Genomic DNA, 17460 nt, shown 5'->3' on the forward strand with positions numbered 1-17460 from the left:
ATCAGTTTTACATCCATCCAATGAACCAGGTTTTATCTTTTTATATACTGTACAGGGATAAAGTATAGTAATACCAGGTGACACAGAATTATTGCCCTGGAACACTGGGGATTATCATAACATACAACGTGCTTGAGGGAAATGCCTCTCAAAAATACTTTTCACATTTAGCCAGCAGCCTTGAAACCTTCATAAGTCTCACAGGATAAAGAAGTAATCCTCACATTTTCTGTCTATTACTCAGAGCAGTATTTTAGTAATACATTTGTTTTACTCTTCTATTTGTGGATGGTTATGAAGAGTGTGTAAGCTTTGGTTAAGGTCAAGGGTCTTTCTGTTAACTGCTACCACACAATGTGATCACTTTAATGCTGGATGTTAGCCCATACTATGGAAAGACAGTCATGTTGTGCATTTACATTCAGAGCCACGCTAAAGCATTTTGATCTTCCACATGTTTAGAAAATGTAATGGCTGCTACTTAGTGTCACTTGGCAATCATTTTAGTGACGAGATTCCATAGGCTTGCATTGAATGGAAGAAATATTGCTAAAATAAGGTGGCCACTAAAAGAAGCAGATGACTACAGTTTTATTGAATCTTGAAACTGTGCCAAGCTGGATATATTACATATATGAAGTCCATGATTATTCCAAGAGTACTTAAACATAAGTATGAGGCCTTTACAATATACTAGAGCCACTCAAGAAGTAGTATTTTTTTTTGGGGGGGGGATAGTGTCATTATTATTATTATCAAGCATACCAAGTATAAGGTTAACTATGTTTTTACAGTAAAAGTAAACCTGCTTAAATACATGAACAGATATAAATTGTGAAGACACCTTTTTTTCTTCTTTTTGATGAATCTAGGGTATTAAGGCCTCCACACATTTTTTGTGGAAAATTGAAAAATAAAATGGTTTAGGCAGGACCAGATAACTCTCCAATTTGAATAGTGGCCTCCTGACTCTCCCTAATAGATGAAGTTGGGGACAAGAAGGATCGAGCATGCTTACTTTCTACTGCTTATAAGACTGATGCCACGAGAGTCTTACAGAGGCTTAGCCCCCACTACCCCCTGTTTCTCTCCATTTAGAACAGTTAAATGAGCCAAGTGTTCATATATAAAATGGAAATGGGAGAGACAGCTGGTGAAGATGTATGGCCAACTTTAATCATCTGCTATTTTTGGAGGATGTTGAAGCTAGCCATGCATTTCTGCTAACGTGGCCACTACAGGGCAAATGCAATATTACACAGTAATCATTTAAATAAACGATCATCCATAAAAGCAACCATGTGTTAAAACAACTTCATTAATGTATGGATAGGCCAGGTCCAGCAGAGTGCAAGCCACTGCAACTCTTTCTCCCCATTCTGGCCACCTAAAATGGGGCGTGTCCCCAAGATTTTCTTATAAAAACGACATATTTACTAAGGTTTCTACAAAAAATGTGGTGGATTTGAGCTGAGGAATACCCTACAGATCAGAGAATGTGTAAAAAAAAAAGGAAAATATAGGGAAAAGTGCAAAATGTAAGAAAACCTTAGTAAATACTGTGGAAAATAATTGTAGAGAATTGAAACCCACAAAAGAAAACTACACTCCACTCTTAGTAAATCAGGGCCTATGTGTTGAATCTTTTGAGGCTTATACATAACCTGTACAGATGTGGTTCAGGAGCACCTTATGTATTTACAGATCATCCAATTTATAGGTGTTATCCAGGAATAGAAAAACAATGACATTTTCTTCAAGAAACAATTCCATAACTGTTTATGGGTTATGGTATTACACCACAAGTGAATTGGGTTGATTTCCAGTACCGCACACAACCTGTAAACAGTTCTGCACTCGTTTTGGAAGAGACCAACCCTGTTTTTCTAATTGTAAATAACTTTAAGGATAACTTGCAAAACTTACAAAACTGCCACTTACAAAACTTTTGGCATACAACAGGATGGCATACAACACCATACAATTTTTACTGCATAGAGTAGCATGTCTGTGGGGGGGGGGGGGGGGGGGGAGCCAAAAAGCATGATGGTCAGCCAAAGAAGAGTCCAGCTGACAGCTATAGTGCATGAGCAGCTAAAGTCATAATTTCTCAAAAAATAAGACCAATAACCACTAGCACAACCTCTGATAACAGCTGCTGAAGAAGTGGGTCTGTGGTTGGGAATCTCACGATATGAAAACAATTTGTCTAAAGAATCCAATTAATACAAATAGTCTTCCTAGAGCAATGTAAAGCAAGGAAACCTTACATCAATGGGAACAATCTGGAGGCCATACAGTCAATAGAGAGTAAAAGATTCACTGTATTAGCGGTACAAATATAACAATTTTTTTTCTTTCTTTTTTTTTCTTCTGTGTACTTTATATTTCTTCTTTGCCTCTACAGGTCATAGCCAACAGTGTTACCAAGTTAGTATAAGAGTGTTTCTTTCATTTAGCTTTGTGTGCTTGTGTGGCATGTTCCTTTGGTCAGCATGTACATGTGGTGTTTAGAATACAGGAGGTCATGTTTCCTATAGCATGCTTCCAAAGATTTGGTATATATTTCATATAAAAAAAATAAAAATAAAAACAATATCCATTTTATTACAAAAATAGAGAGAAACCTCTATAAGAAGAGCACCCAAAATTGTATTAAAAATGGTCATCCAGGGGAGTGGCCCCAAGGATGATGGCTGGCAGGCATGGCATATGAAGGCACAGATATCTCTTATAGGTAATCTGGTCTAGACAGAGGGATGATCTTCCCAAAAAGGGGTGGTCTTTTTTTAGAGGTTTCACTCAATGTAGACAATTCATAGAATATTCCAAGGGGTACTCCAGTATAATATCAGTAAGGTTGGAGCATACTCTGTGTCCCAAGCCAATCCCCAGACTGGATTCTGGATTCTGTGTCTCTAAATTAAGTGCAGAATACCTACAATGGCAAAGAATACCTGGAAGCTGCACTAAAAACCCTCAGAATACTTTCAAAATTTGTTTTGAAAGACAATAAAGAACTTTAGAAGCACCCCAACTCTGGTATTGAAGGTTTCCTTATCCTGAGGGTATCCAGAGCAGCTTCCAGGTATTTCTTTTGACATAGTGGATATCATGTAATCTTTTTTACCAACCTGCGAGTGGGATCTGGCGTCTTTGCCCATTGAGGCTGCAACTCCCTCCATGGATTACACAAGGGCTATTGGGTCATTAAATGGTGACTTTCATAAAAAATTTTTTTGCTATTGCACTCCCTATGTTCAATATAAAATATTTCTAACATACTTTGTTTAAAAAAAATGAAGTTTTCTATGTTTTATTTGTGCTTAAAAAAGCTCAGGAGCACATTTCCCCTCATCTCATACACAGACTTTGGACCGAATCCTAAACACAGGAAGTGCAGCCTGGAGTGCTAAGGGGGGGGGGGTCCAACCAACAGCATATTGCAGTTAAGTGTGAGAAGAGCTATGATTGGATGAGGCTGGACACACACCCCTAAGCACTCTAGGCTGCACTTCCTGTGTTTGGGCTTCGGTCCAAAGTCTGTGTATGAGATGGAGGGAGGGAATGTGCTCTTGAGCTTTTTTGAGCACAAATAAAACATAGAAAACTTCATTTTTTTAAAACAAAGTATATTAGAAATATTTTTTATTTACCATAAGGAGTGCAATAGCAAAAATTAGTTTTAATGAGAGTGCCCATTTAAGGAATTTATAGGTGTTGTGGTCTTATACAACCCTAAAAGGTGAGCACCCTCCTTTTGTTTACTATGAGCACCTTAACGAAAGTATACAGTGTCACCCTATGAGGTGCACTGCCCTTTCTGTTTGCTATATGTATCTACATCAAGCACGTTTATAGATGATAAATGCAGACACAGAACCGAAACATTAAACAAATCTTCCTGTTTATTCAATTGACCTTATCAATGGAGAACCCTTTTCTGTTAAATATGTTCTTGGCACTAGAAACCAATATTGTGCTTTTGAATCTCAGTTTACTACTGCATCTAATCTAACAAACAGCATACAGCCATCTTCTGCTGTAACAAGAATGACGACTTCTGTGAATCAATGTGGCAATGTGCTAAAATAGTAAAATTGACAAAGACCACAACAAACTGGGCATAGCTTAATTGGCTGAATACTGTAATAGTTAAAGTGTTCCACAGTCTAAAGCCTGGCATTTTCTGGGAAGGAAGGGGAGGTGTAGCCTAGATCACTTTACACATGTACTAATGGTGTTAATAGAAGTTTCCTTTACAAGTATAAATATTTATCCTTTCAATAATCTGTTACATCTCCATGAAGTTAAAAGGACATGAAGTCTTATTTTCCACTGAGTAGACTATGCACTTTATTCTGTGTAAAAATAATAAGGGGTTAATAGTTTCTACACAAAATGACAATTTATCAGGCAACTAATGGTGTTTCACAATTTGTGATCATATTGCATTTGCTGAGCATTGGTTTCCAAAAGGTAATAATGATTTCCATGCAAGAGCATTAAATTCCTACTAATAATAATAACAATAGTAAATTGACCTTTTTAGCGGACAGTCAGATTTTCTTCTTAGACCCACCAGCAGACTGTAATCTTAGTATTAGTGTGATATAGTCTTAAAAGTGCCTTCACCAGATTTTCGCTTTAATCATATTCAACCTGTATATTTAAATATATTCAGAACTGCCAAACTGTATGTCGTATGGTCCTAGGCTGAAGATAAGTAAAAACAAATATGTATTCATGGACGGCAGTATTCCCAACTCACCTCATGTATGTATCACCTATCCACAGGAAGCCCCTAGTGAATAAATAGAGAGCCTGCGGCACTCCATTCAATCAGGGGACAATTTTCCTCCATTCTTAGGGTCTGTAGTGGTCCCAGCAGTCGGACCCCCACTGATCAGCTTGTTATCTCCTATTCTGTGAATAGGGGTTAATTCTTAGGATATGTTCACATGGCAGAATTTCCAAGCAGATGTAGGATTATTTTTAATGGGATTCTGCTGCTCCATGCACATGGCGGAATCTGATTCCGGACTTCGTGGAAAGAATTTACATGTCAATTTGTTCTGCAGAATCTGGTCGGTATTGCATTGCTATCTATGGAGACGGTGCATTGCCGAGTAGTCCTAGCACCGGCATGTTCTGCTAGCACCTTCAGCCTGCAGAATATCCGCCCAGAAATGTTGTGTCCTGACATTCCGCCGTGTGAACACAGCCTTAACTATTCACTGATTATTGTAACAAAGGGGAATCAAGCTATTATCTTGTGGAAACCAGTCAGTGAAATGTTATAAGAAAGTCTTAGAGGAGAATTCCATGTATAAATGATGATATTCTCCCATGTCAACCAAATGCTCTTTTGCGAATGATCATGGCAATGAGAGCGACTATGCTCTTCAAGTACAAGGAATGAGGTATCCTATTTTTATTTATTGCTTGAAGACCGCTGTGATGTATGAAGTGATGTATTTTATATATTTCTATCATCGTTTTTAATACAATTCTGAACTTACTCGGTGTGGTTTATGTACCATTATTGCATGCATTAACCCTTACGACATCTGACCTAACCTTGTAAGATCCAAGAACTCTATCATTAAATCTATCTCTACCTAACCTTGGTCACAATCACCTTTTTATTCTCCTTCTCTTTTGCACCATTCACAACTTCCTTCACCTTTTATCAGTCCTGAGTTTGTGGAAAGATTCAACCCCAGTGTCTTGAAGGACTCAGCCCTGTCCACCCACAAGCCCATTGAGGTGAAGGGTCCTGGAGGCAAAGCTACTATTATTCACGCCCAATATAACACCCCAATCAGCATGTATTCCCAGGATGCCATTATGGATGCTATTGCAGGTCAAGCACAGGCCAGAGGCAGTGATCTTACGGGGTAAGCAATCTACGACACTCTATTGCATGGGGAATAAAGTAAGCACCGGCACCATCACAATTTCTTTCCTACAGTTTATCTGGTTGCGTTGTACTAAAAAAAACTATTCAGATGATGCTATATATGAAATGCTAATGGTGGCATACAGGGTTCTACTACTGGTACAGCAGAGCAAAGTTTGTTAATGCAGCTGAGCTCAGGTTGTCAGGTGCAGCTCATTATAACTTTGGATGTTTTCCATCGAATTTCAGGTAAACCTGCTATATATTTTTATCATAGATCTGCTACACCAGTAAGGGATTCTAAGAAAAATGCTGCCAATTTTAACATCATGTCAGTGAATATATTTACTACAATGTAATATGAGATCTTGGCAAAACCAGTTAGACCCAGGTTGCCAATGAGATCAGCTGCTCCAAACCATGAGCGGTCCAAATTCATTCATCATATAGACTTGCTTTGTCTTGCCAATGTGAGTAGTTAAATCCTTCACACCACTGCAATGCGTCTCAAGTCATGCAAAAGTAACCCTTTGCAACCCAAATGCCTCCTGCAGAAGTAGAGAACAGTCTAGCCTATCTAGTATTAAGAAGAGGACCTGTCGGCTCTCCTGGCATGTCTGGTTTAGTACATGCTTGTATTCTGCATAAAATAATCATTCTGGAGCATCCTTTCATAGTGCAACTTGCATACAGTACACTGACAACTGGGTAGTGCCATTCCTTGTCAATGGGGTGTGTCCTAATGATGACACTGTCAGCACTGACTAGACCAGTCTTTTCCAAGCAGGGTGCTTCCAGCTGTGGAAAGACTACAACTCCCAGCATGCCCGGACAGCCTTTGGCTGTCCGGGCATGCTGGGAATTGTAGTTTTGCCACAGCTGGAGGCACCCTGCTTGGGAAACACTAGACTGGACAATGGCAGAGCATGTACCACTACCAACACACCCTGTTGACTTATAACACCCAGTTGTCAAGTAATTCAATCATTTTTATAATTTCCAACAGTAATAACAGGAACAAAACAAAACAAAAAAACTCCAGAGCTGTTACCTTAAAGGGGTATTCCATGAAAAAACATTTATTTTCATATCAACTGGCTCCAGAAAGTTAAACAGATTTGTAAATTACTTGTATTAAAATATAATCCTTCCAGTAGTTATCAGCTGCTGAAGTTGAGTTTTTCTTTTCTGTCTGCTCTTTTCAGTGCTCTCTGCTGACACCTCTGTCTGTCTCAGGAACTGTCCAGAGTAGCAGCAAATCCCCATAGCAAACCTCTCCTGCTCTGGACAGTTCCTGAGACAGACCGAAGTGTCAGCAGAGAGCACTGTGGTCAGACAGAAAAGAACAACTCAACTTCAGCAGCTGATAAGTACTGGAAGGATTAAAATTGACACATAATTACAAGTTGTTTCCAAATCTGTTTAACTTTCTGGAGCCAGTTGATATAAAAAAAAAATGTATTTCATGGAATACCCCTTTAAAAACGGTATTTGTTTTACTGTTTCCATTTCAGTTCATTTAATTTTGCTGTATGCAAGAATGTAGTCAACTATGCTATTGTGTACCCCCAAAAAAGTATACATTGCAATGTTATTTTTTGGTTTTATAAATTTTTTTGCTTTTTTAAGAATATAAATCTATGGGAAACAGATTCTGCTGTATGTCAAACAGCAGCATGTGTTCATACCATCCATTAACCATTTGTATTTTTCAAGTGTATAAAACATGTATGAAAAAAAAGTGCAGTGTGAACCAACCCGTAAAACAGACATGTCAGGAATGAAAACAGGTCCTCTTTAAGACATTGTACATAAAAAAAAAAAACTCCAACTCGTTAGACATACGAAAAGCGTTGTACTTACTGTGCTGCATCAATATAAAATCTTTTCCTCAGAAATGCAAGTTTGCTTATTGTCTGTCAATTGCAGATTTTACCTTCTGTTCTGCTTCTAGGAAAGCTGCAGGACGCCATCATAAATCAGACTATAACTCATTATTTTATAACAGTTAACAACTTTTCTTCCCCCATGAATTCTGACAGATATACAGTATTTCCAACTGTAACAAGTGATGCTGTGCATGATAAATAAAATACTGAACTGAGAGTAAATGGCTGAATATATCCATATACTTAGAAGATACTGTAGTATAAAATAAAATAACTTTCTTGAAATTATTGCCATTGTAAACGACAAAGAACAGTAACACAGCAAGGAGCTCCACACCCGGTTGGATAAAAATAGCTAATCGCTGCCCCCATGTGGCCACCAAGGACTACTACAGAGAGAAAAAAACAAACTAAGTTTGTGTATCACAAATGTAAAGTTTAGGTAAAGCTTATCTTTATAAGGTAGATATAGTTATTTTCTTTGTATCTTTTGAGAAATGAATGGAAGATTTTCTAATAGATAAAGTCAATAGATGCTCCATGCCAAGTCCAGAAGCAGAAATAGTCCTTGCATACTCATAAAATATACCCTTTAGAACCACTTAAATAGGGCCTGCAGACAAGCTGAATATGCAAAAAGACAAGAAACATGATATCGTAAACAAATACCATAGCTATAGTAAACTGACTGCAGAAATAGGTACAGATCCTGTGTCAGGGAAATACTGTCTAGAAGACACATTCACAGTCTGGGATCAGCGCAGCAGACAAGAGCTGACAGGGACACTTTTAAAAGGTTTCTAAAGCCTCCTTACAAATTTCTAAGAGAAAAGAAAAGAAAACAGACATACTGTGTACATAAAACATACCTTATGGCAGTGTGGTCTATAGCGATTAGGTGTGCAGTGATTGTATATGATCTGTCTACATATTACCAGTGTGTACGGTCTATGGATGTCGTACAGTTTACAGACAAAGGTTATCACAAAGATGCTGTCTTGTGTAACTACATATTACTGACTCGACTTTCATCATATTAGACTAAACATTGGAGGTTATGAGGGAGATTCTGTCATGTTCCATGTGTATGCTAAGCTGTAACGCTGTATCCTGTCAGTTCATTTGAGTAAGAAGTACATCAGGTCACTATTGGTGGATAACAGACCAGATTCTGTGCCAGTTCCAGAAATGTCAGATGGATGAATGTTAGTGTAGGCCCCATGCATTCTGCATTAGCAACGTTCTCTTGACTGTTTTGCTCATCATTGAGAACAGACTTCTGTAGTTATCTAAAGTAAATGAAGTTGTCTAATCTCAACATATGGTGTATGGACATCGACACCTTCTATAAGCCAACTATCTAACACACCCAGTGTGTCCATTTATGAAAAGCACAAACATTCAAGTCAATGGTCACATGTAATAGTATATTTCCCCACGATTATTATTATGGCTGTTTTAAACTTAACCGAGACCATGGGGCCTTTTCAGAGAAAAGTTCAGAAAAGTCACAGATTATAGCACATACGGTATATATGTGCACCATAAAAGGGGTGCAAATGCATTAATAAATTCCCCTTTCTATTAGTAAAACCCTCCATGATACGCACTAAAAGATCTTTATTCATAGAGAAACGCTGTACACAACTAGAATACAGAGTTGTCACCAGTATGAACTTAGCATTTACGCGCAGTTTTTAGACACATACAATACTTGTGCCTGTCACAGTCATCTGTTCTGATTTGTAAATTGTCAGCCTGCAGTGTTGTTCCATTTGTAGCAACTTTTCATATTCATGTGTCTGTTTTAGTATTGTTACATTCATCTTACATAGTTGCTTTTTTAATTCTGGGAAATCAATAGAAATATAGTAAGGTTTAAGAACTGTTGAAGTCTTCTCGGTGGAGCACAGATACACGTATGATCATATATATCTTAATGGAAGGGATTGCACAACTAAATATTAATCTTTAACACTGCTGGTAGATCAATAGTTTTCTCCTATTTACTCATCTTCAAGTTGAGTGCATTAGTTTGTAATGCATATTGACTTAAAACATGCGGTTAAGTCAATGACTTTGGTCAACTTACACTCTGTGCTTGAGGTTTACTATCACTACATAACAGCCATTCCAACTTGTTGGACTCTTTTCCTGGTGTACATAAGACCATGTGTTCTTCTCTGAGGCAAATTTGACATGTTAATGATGCTTATGTTTTCCTTAACTGACTATATTCTTCTTTTTTTCCCCTCTTTATCCATTCTTTCCTTATTAACATACTTCTCATACTAACTTCACTCTGTTGTGCCCATCACATCACCATAATGATGGTTACCAAACCTCAATGCACTGGTCTGTTGGGTTTGGTCGTATCAATCACAGTCCTGCTGAAAATGCCGACCTGTAAGTAGACATTTTTTCACTTAATCCTACAAAGGCTAGGTTAATTCCTCTTAGGTGGATATTCATCGTGTTTTTACACTCCACAGGAATGTTTTCGTATAAAAAAAAGTCATTCTAAGTATTCCTGCTGCATTAATGTAACATTTTTACATTTCATCTTCAAATAATTATTCTGCTTCATTTTATATTGCAATTAAAAATAGAAGACTGCCCCATTAACTACAAATGTAATGAAAAGTCCCTTGAAAGTGACTTTGGTTTTAAAGTAAAAAGTGGCAAATTTTCAGAAGTGCTGAAATTCTTTGTATGCCAATGGAGGACTCAACAGAACCAGAGGAGGAATAAAGGACCTTGTATGCCTTCTTGGCACATTTTATGGCAGAAAGAGTCAAGGGGTGTTTATATCTCCTAAATTAATTAATATCACTAGCTAAGGTATGGCATCACTTGCTGATCAGCTATGTGTCCCCCTTACTGTTTTAGCCTGTAGAGCACACCCTGGCCTCACAGCCGCACAGTGACGTGAAGCAAAGCTTCATTCAAGCCAATGTGGCTGACTGCAGTTTCCTGTACAGCTGGGTGGCCAAGAGTGCCACTGTGCAAAGAAAACTTAGAAATGTATGCATTGCTTATTAAGCACAGCCTATCCGTCTTAGGAGAGGGGGCGGTTCATGACATTGGAAAACCCACCGAACATGAAGTGATGGCATATCCAAGCGAGTGGCTTACTCTATAAGATGTACACCTGTTTTGTAATAGATTCCCTCAGTAAAAGGCATGCTGGCTTTTCTTCATCTAAGTCAATGCATAGTTTGCTTCCTACTCCTACATTACACTACATTGTAGAATCGGAAAATACAGTTCTCCCTTCTGTGCTCAGCTTCTTAGACCAATGTCAACAAGGTATATTGTTTGTAGGTTGAAATGTTAGTTGCTGTTGGTACAACCTTGTTCCGTCCTATAGAGTATGAGGGTTTTCTCATCTACTTTCTTTGGAATCTAGCAAGGTCAGTGACTTTCTCTTACACTGATCCCAATGGTCATCATATGACTGCAGTCATTTGGAGACATGTTTACAAAAACCATCCTTGTGCTTGCTTTAGTCTGTATGTGGCTGTCACATGTCTAAATAGTGTTCTTCTACCATCTGTGCTTTCTCTGGCCTCTTTTACACATAAAGTACTTTAAAGTCAAGACTTACCTAGATCACTAAATATTTAGAAGAATTTTTAAGCCCTACGGTAGCTGGGCTTAACAGATATTAAGTGATACATATCTTTATACATGTCCTACTATCAATGTTTTGTTAACCAATTACATTTCTAAGGTAGGCAGCTTGGGCAGTGGGCACCTATCTCTGTAGTGTCACTTGGGCCCACTCATATTTTTATAATAGTAGCTTTAGAGGCATACAGTTATTAGTCAAGGTAGGCAGCGTACGTTTACCTGCTTCATGGAAATTCCCATAAATAGTAATATATTACCAGCTATTGTGACTAATTCTATATATTGTCTTAGATGATCAGTTACACCAGTAGATAACATACACAAGTAAAGGTCAACATAATAGACATGTATTTCAGTTGCAATGACTTGTTATTATTTAGCAAAGTATGTTTTCTTAGATCCTTACTATAATTTTCAAAAAGAAAAAAATGGCAAACTTGCCACCATCACTCTTTGTGGTCCCATGCTGAAGGTGATACTCCTATTAGTCCATATATGTTCTAAACTAACTGGTATGTAAAAGGAACAGACTACATAATTCCATATTGAAGTCCCAATAATCCCAGTGATGAGCAGTTACCATCCATAAGAAACAGGTGAAGTGCAACTAGAGGTTTACTTCAGTATTATGTATTTTACAAGTTCATGCCAGCAGTCAAACCGGCTCTGGGTAAAGAACATTGGACAAACTTATACATTCTTCCAGATTGTGGCAATATATATACCAAGAACCAACAGTCAATGTTATACTATTGTTGTGTTTTGTTAATGACACAATCAAACCTTTATATCAAGTAAGATCAGGCCATATTACATGTATGTCCTGAATTATATGGATAGCTATGTATTTATGGAAATCAGCATAGCCCATGCCTTGAAAGAGGTTTGACTGTATGATTTTATTTATTATTATGTGCATGCATATATAGTCAATGCAAACAAAGGCTTCTATGGAAACCATTTCTACATTTGCTAATACAACATACAAGTCTTTCTTGATGATAGCTTTGTGTAGGCCCCAGGTAAATGACCTGGAACTTTTAGTTTAACAGAAACAGCCTCACTCCTGTTCACAGGCTGCGTCTGGTATTTCAGCATGAATGGTTAGTGTTATGTTGCAATACTGACACATGCAGCCTCAGTAGTGAGCTGACCCTCTTTCTCTACTCCTAGACACCCTCTTTGACTAATTCAGCCTTTATTTGCATCATTTAGGCCATATTGACTCAAAGGATTGCTGTCACTGTATATTCATTTTTACTGCTAGATATACAATATTAGTGAATGGGCTATAACTATTCACCCGTTCCAGGATTTACACTGTTTCTGGCGATCCTGGAGAATTCTTCATTTTTCTGAAATGGCAGAAAGCTTAAGTGGGGAGATTTATCAAAATCTGTACAAAGTTGACCAGTTGCCCAATCAGATTGCTTCCTTTATTTTCAAAAAAGCAATCTGATTAGTTGCTCTGGGCAACTGGTCAGCTGTTCCATTGCAAAGGTTTTAATAAATCTGCCCCAAGATGTATTCATTTTATGCCATTTTTGGCCCATTGATTTAGTGGTAAACAACAACAGTTTAAGAAATCTCTTGCACAATAAAAGGCTCATGATGATATTTAATACATAGCGCCATATGATTGTTAGCAGCAATAGCTGAAGTATCTTAGAAGTGATACACCTTTGTGAACCTGGCCTAAATAAATGTCCTAAACTGGTCATATCATGTAAATTTTAGGCAAGCTCTTGCATTTACAACATGGTAGTAGAAGAATAATGTCTATTTTTTAGGCTTAGATGCTAAATATTTATCACAGTGTATCAGGCTGATGGATTAATCTGAACCTTTTCCAAGGTCACACATCTTTGTCAGTCTCAGAGGAAAAGTATCTAGAATCTCATCTAGTATCTATTGGTCTGAAAGACCGAGTATGTCTATATATTACAAAGCTCATTCATTGAATTTCATTGGGAGCCCTACAATGCTTCCCAAAAGACTACAGCTACTTGATGAATGTCCCAATAGTGGGACACTTTGTGAACAACTTATCATCAGTGAACCATTGTGACAAAACAGGATAGCCAAAAGTGGGCATCAACATCGACAGGAATCCAACTCTTTGTACCCTTGTTGATCAGCTCTTTAAAGAAGCCATGGTGGTCACTGGAGCCCTTCAGCAAGTCGTGATACATCTCCAAGGTACTGCAGTCTAGAGCTGTTCATTTGAACGAGAAACAAACATTGGGAAAAATGTATGATTTTTTTTTACTTGTTTTTGGTCTAATTTACGTGGGGTTTTTTGTGCATTTTTGAATTAGCATATTTTTATAACTTACAACATGAGTGATATCTGAAGACTTGTCTTTGTAGGCCACTTTACATGCAGCGGTCATTAATTTATCATTTGTGATTTTTCTAGTAACTTGCTTTACAAAGTCAGAAATGGTGTTGTGGAGTCATTTTGTAAGTTTAGGTGGATTTGCACATTATTTATCACACATTGTGAAACTAATAAATTATGCGCACATCCAAGTAACAAAAGTGACTTGAAGAATGCCATACAAAACAACTCAGTGATAAATCTCCCCCATTGAGCTTACTACCACAGTCAGTTATACTCCTGAGGTTAAGGTACAGGGTGATGGAAACAAAACAACAATCATAAATCAATTGTGTCTAAATTTTAAAAATATCCTTTTGATTTTGCCATGTTTTTGTAAATGCAAGACTTACCTATAGCCTTCAGTGTTGGAGATGTTAGAAATTCACAACAGTGAGCAGGTGCAAACTTCATTCACGTTCACACAGTTTTACCTCCATATTATATTAAAGTATACCATGAATTACTTGTAGCAAATCTTCAACTCCCTCTTTCTACGTTGCAGTAACCTCCCAGTTAAAGATCCTCATGTAGACATTGCTTCTCCAGTATATCAGGCTGTGCTTAAAAATAAGGTCAAAGTTGATAATGATATTGATGATGGGGCACGTCGTGCTGCCAACCTGCAGTCCAAGTCATTCCGTGTCCTTGCCCAGTTGACAGGAACAGAATACAGTGAGTAGACTTTCATGGCTATGGTTTAATCTTTTAAGTTACATAAAATTATTTAAGTGTTTTCCTTTTTAAAGGCCATGGACACCTTTTATTATTGATTTGGTTGCTAAATGCAAAATGAAGATAACTCTGTCAGAGTCTGATGGACTTTCTGCTCACTTAGTATTAAAGATAATAGCAGGAGGAATGTTAAAGACTAGCTCAGATAGTAGATATTGGGCAGAGAAACCCTGGATGATAGTTATATTGGGTGAGGATATATTGAGCGAGGGAAAGCACACAAAAGGAAATCTGCAGGGGAAAACAATATAGGTATAGAAATAAAATAGAACTCATACAGCACATTGTAGAAACTGTAGAAGCAAAGAAAGGCAACATTTTTAATAAAGACTAATGAAGAAAATGTTTTTTTTGAACCACAGTAAGCACAAAGCAACAATAAAAAATGCTTTTCAGAGGTGTCCATCGCCTTTAATATGTCTTATCATTTTGTACTATTTGAAAAAGAATGGTACATCAGACTGCTATTTGTAATGCAGAAAACCAAACATGTTTTCCCTAAAGGGCAAGTTAAATCACTTTTTTAATAGTTAGCTTAGAAATGTATTGCTTACAAAATAAAATACTAGTAAGGAGAACATCTTTATCATATAATATGGATTTCTCTAATGTTAATGGGGTAGTCTGGTGAAAAACTACTTATCCCCTATCCACTGAATAGAGGATAAGTGTCTAACCTGTGGATCCTGTGGATCGTCTATCCTGTGAATAGGGGATAAGTTGTTTTTTGCTGGATTACCCCTTTAAGGCTTTATGTATGGCTGCACACAGAGTTCTCATACAGGACTGTGTACCTTTGTTCATTTGGGTGCTGCATGTATGGAGTTACTTTCCGTTAAAAGCAAAACTTCTTGAGGAGAAAACTTCTGTATATACAGCATCTGATGGAGTATACCACCACAAAGTGGTGGTTAAGCAGAGGTGCTGTAAAGGTCCCATCCATTTCTATTGGTGCTCTATTATAGTGCTATACCAAAAAGAGCCTTAAAGGGGTACTCGGTTGGAAAACTTTTTTTTTTTTAAACTGGTGCCAGAAAGTTAAAAAAGATTTGTAAATTACTTCTATTAAAAATTCAGCAAGTCAAAGGAGCAAGAGAGGCGATACTCACCAAGCAGGTAATGTTTATTTACATAGCGGTGACAGGATACAGGCTACAGGCAGGGGAGCTGCGGTGGAGGACGGGGAGCCGCATGAAATAACTTGTTCCGGCAACCCCATCCTCCACCGCAGCTCCTCCCCCCCCCCCCCCTCTAGCCTGTATCCTGTCACCGCTATGTGAATAAACATTACCTGCTTGGTGAGTGTCACCTCTCTTTCTGAATGTTAGTCTTCTATTTGGCTGAGCACCACCATTGCAGGCTTTGCTGTCTGTAGGTCCTGTAGTGCCTCCCCATGCTTCTCTCCGTGCTTAGTCTTGTATGTGCCGCCTCCTCTTCTTCGCTGCTTGTACTTCTATTAAAAATTCTTAATCATTCCAGTACTTATGAGCTGCTGTATACTACAGAGGAAATTATTTTCTTTTGGGATTTCTTTTCTGTCACGACCACAGTGCTTTCTGCTGACACCTCTGTCCATTTTAGGAACTGTCCAGAGCAGCATATGTTTGCTATGGGGATTTTATCCTGCTCTGGACAGTTCCGGACATGGACAGAGGGGCCAGCAGAGAGCACTGTGGTCGTGACAGAAAAGAAATCCAAAAAGAAAATAATTTCCTCTGTAGTATATAGCCGATAATAAGTACTGGAAGGATTAAGATTTTTTAATAGAAGTAATTTACAGATCTGTTTAACTTTCTGGCATCAGTTGATTAAAAAAAAAAAAAAGTTTTCCACCGGAGTACCCCTTTAACAGGGGCATGTTTATAAGGCCTTAGACTGTAGTATGCAAAATGGTAGGTGTCATAGGCTTCATATTTTGATGTTGTGATAAGTGAACATTTTACTATAGACATTTGTATATAAAAGTATAGAGTATATTCTTCTATATTCTTAATATGCTTTTACTTCCCTTCCAGTGCAAGACCCTGATGAAGATGCTCTGAGAAGATCAAGGTAGGCAACTAGCAGCAGAACCATGCGGCCATCCTAATAGATAACAAAATTCCTAAAACTCTCAAGCAGAATTAATAAAAACAAACATAAACCAGATTGAACACTAATGTTAATCTGCTATTGGCTTTTCAATTGGCAATATTTAAAAAAGTGATGACAATTCCTTCTTTAGAAATATACATTTGAGCAAATTCATCTATATATAATGTTGTGGCATTAAGTGAGCAATTTATTTGGATAGTAATCTTTATTTTAAGCATGGTTTCACATCCAAAGGAAGTTGGCAGACATTTTAATGTAATAGCACTAGAAGGAAAAATTTCAAACTTAAATGGCAATAACATTATATAAGCATGTCATGCTTTCTGTAAGAAAAAGTAAAAAAAAAATATATATGAAAATATTCTGCAAAGTACATTCAAGGCTGGATTAAAAAAACATCTTTAGCAAAAAAAGTTTTATTTTATGACAGTGGAGAAAAGAGTAGTTGTAGGCCCCTACTCAACCAGCTGACAGACACTACATTTTTTTGCCAGGACAGATTCTCTTCAGATTTAGGTCTCAGCACAGTGCCTGACCAGAGTTCAATAAATGAACATGGTGGCACCTTTTAAAGGGAACCTGCCATGAGATTGTACCATATAATGTGTGACAATGCTTTAGGTATGGTAATCTTCTTTCTCACCATCCCTGGGAGATGTTCCTGCCTGCAAGGATGGTGTGGATATATAGTTTAAAAGTCTTCCCCGTGGGCCCTGTAAAGTAGTCCCCTGGACAGGGAGCTGTACTCACCTAGTTCAGCTGCCTTGGCTGTAATCACACTACCTCAGCATGATTGACAGCCTTCGTCACCACTCTGCTCCCTATGC

General features: G+C 37.8%; 1 protein-coding gene across 4 annotated transcripts in view; it reads left to right on the plus strand.

Annotated features, from left to right (window-relative positions):
* The window catches only part of LDB3 (LIM domain binding 3), a 201262-nt gene that overhangs the window by 107025 nt on the left and 76777 nt on the right, over nt 1–17460 (plus strand). For 2 of the 4 annotated variants that reach the window (XM_056530802.1, XM_056530803.1), the window contains exons 6-8: nt 10177–10197; nt 14310–14479; nt 16555–16591. In XM_056530802.1, coding sequence (XP_056386777.1) covers nt 10177–10197; nt 14310–14479; nt 16555–16591 — 228 coding nt within the window. Of the gene's footprint in view, nt 1–2407; nt 2431–5696; nt 5901–10176; nt 10198–14309; nt 14480–16554; nt 16592–17460 lie in introns of all 4 variants that reach the window. The other 2 variants (XM_056530805.1, XM_056530804.1) reach the window with 2 other exon arrangements.

Source organism: Hyla sarda, chromosome 7 (genome assembly GCF_029499605.1).
Source record: "Hyla sarda isolate aHylSar1 chromosome 7, aHylSar1.hap1, whole genome shotgun sequence".
Lineage (NCBI taxonomy): Eukaryota > Metazoa > Chordata > Amphibia > Anura > Hylidae > Hyla > Hyla sarda.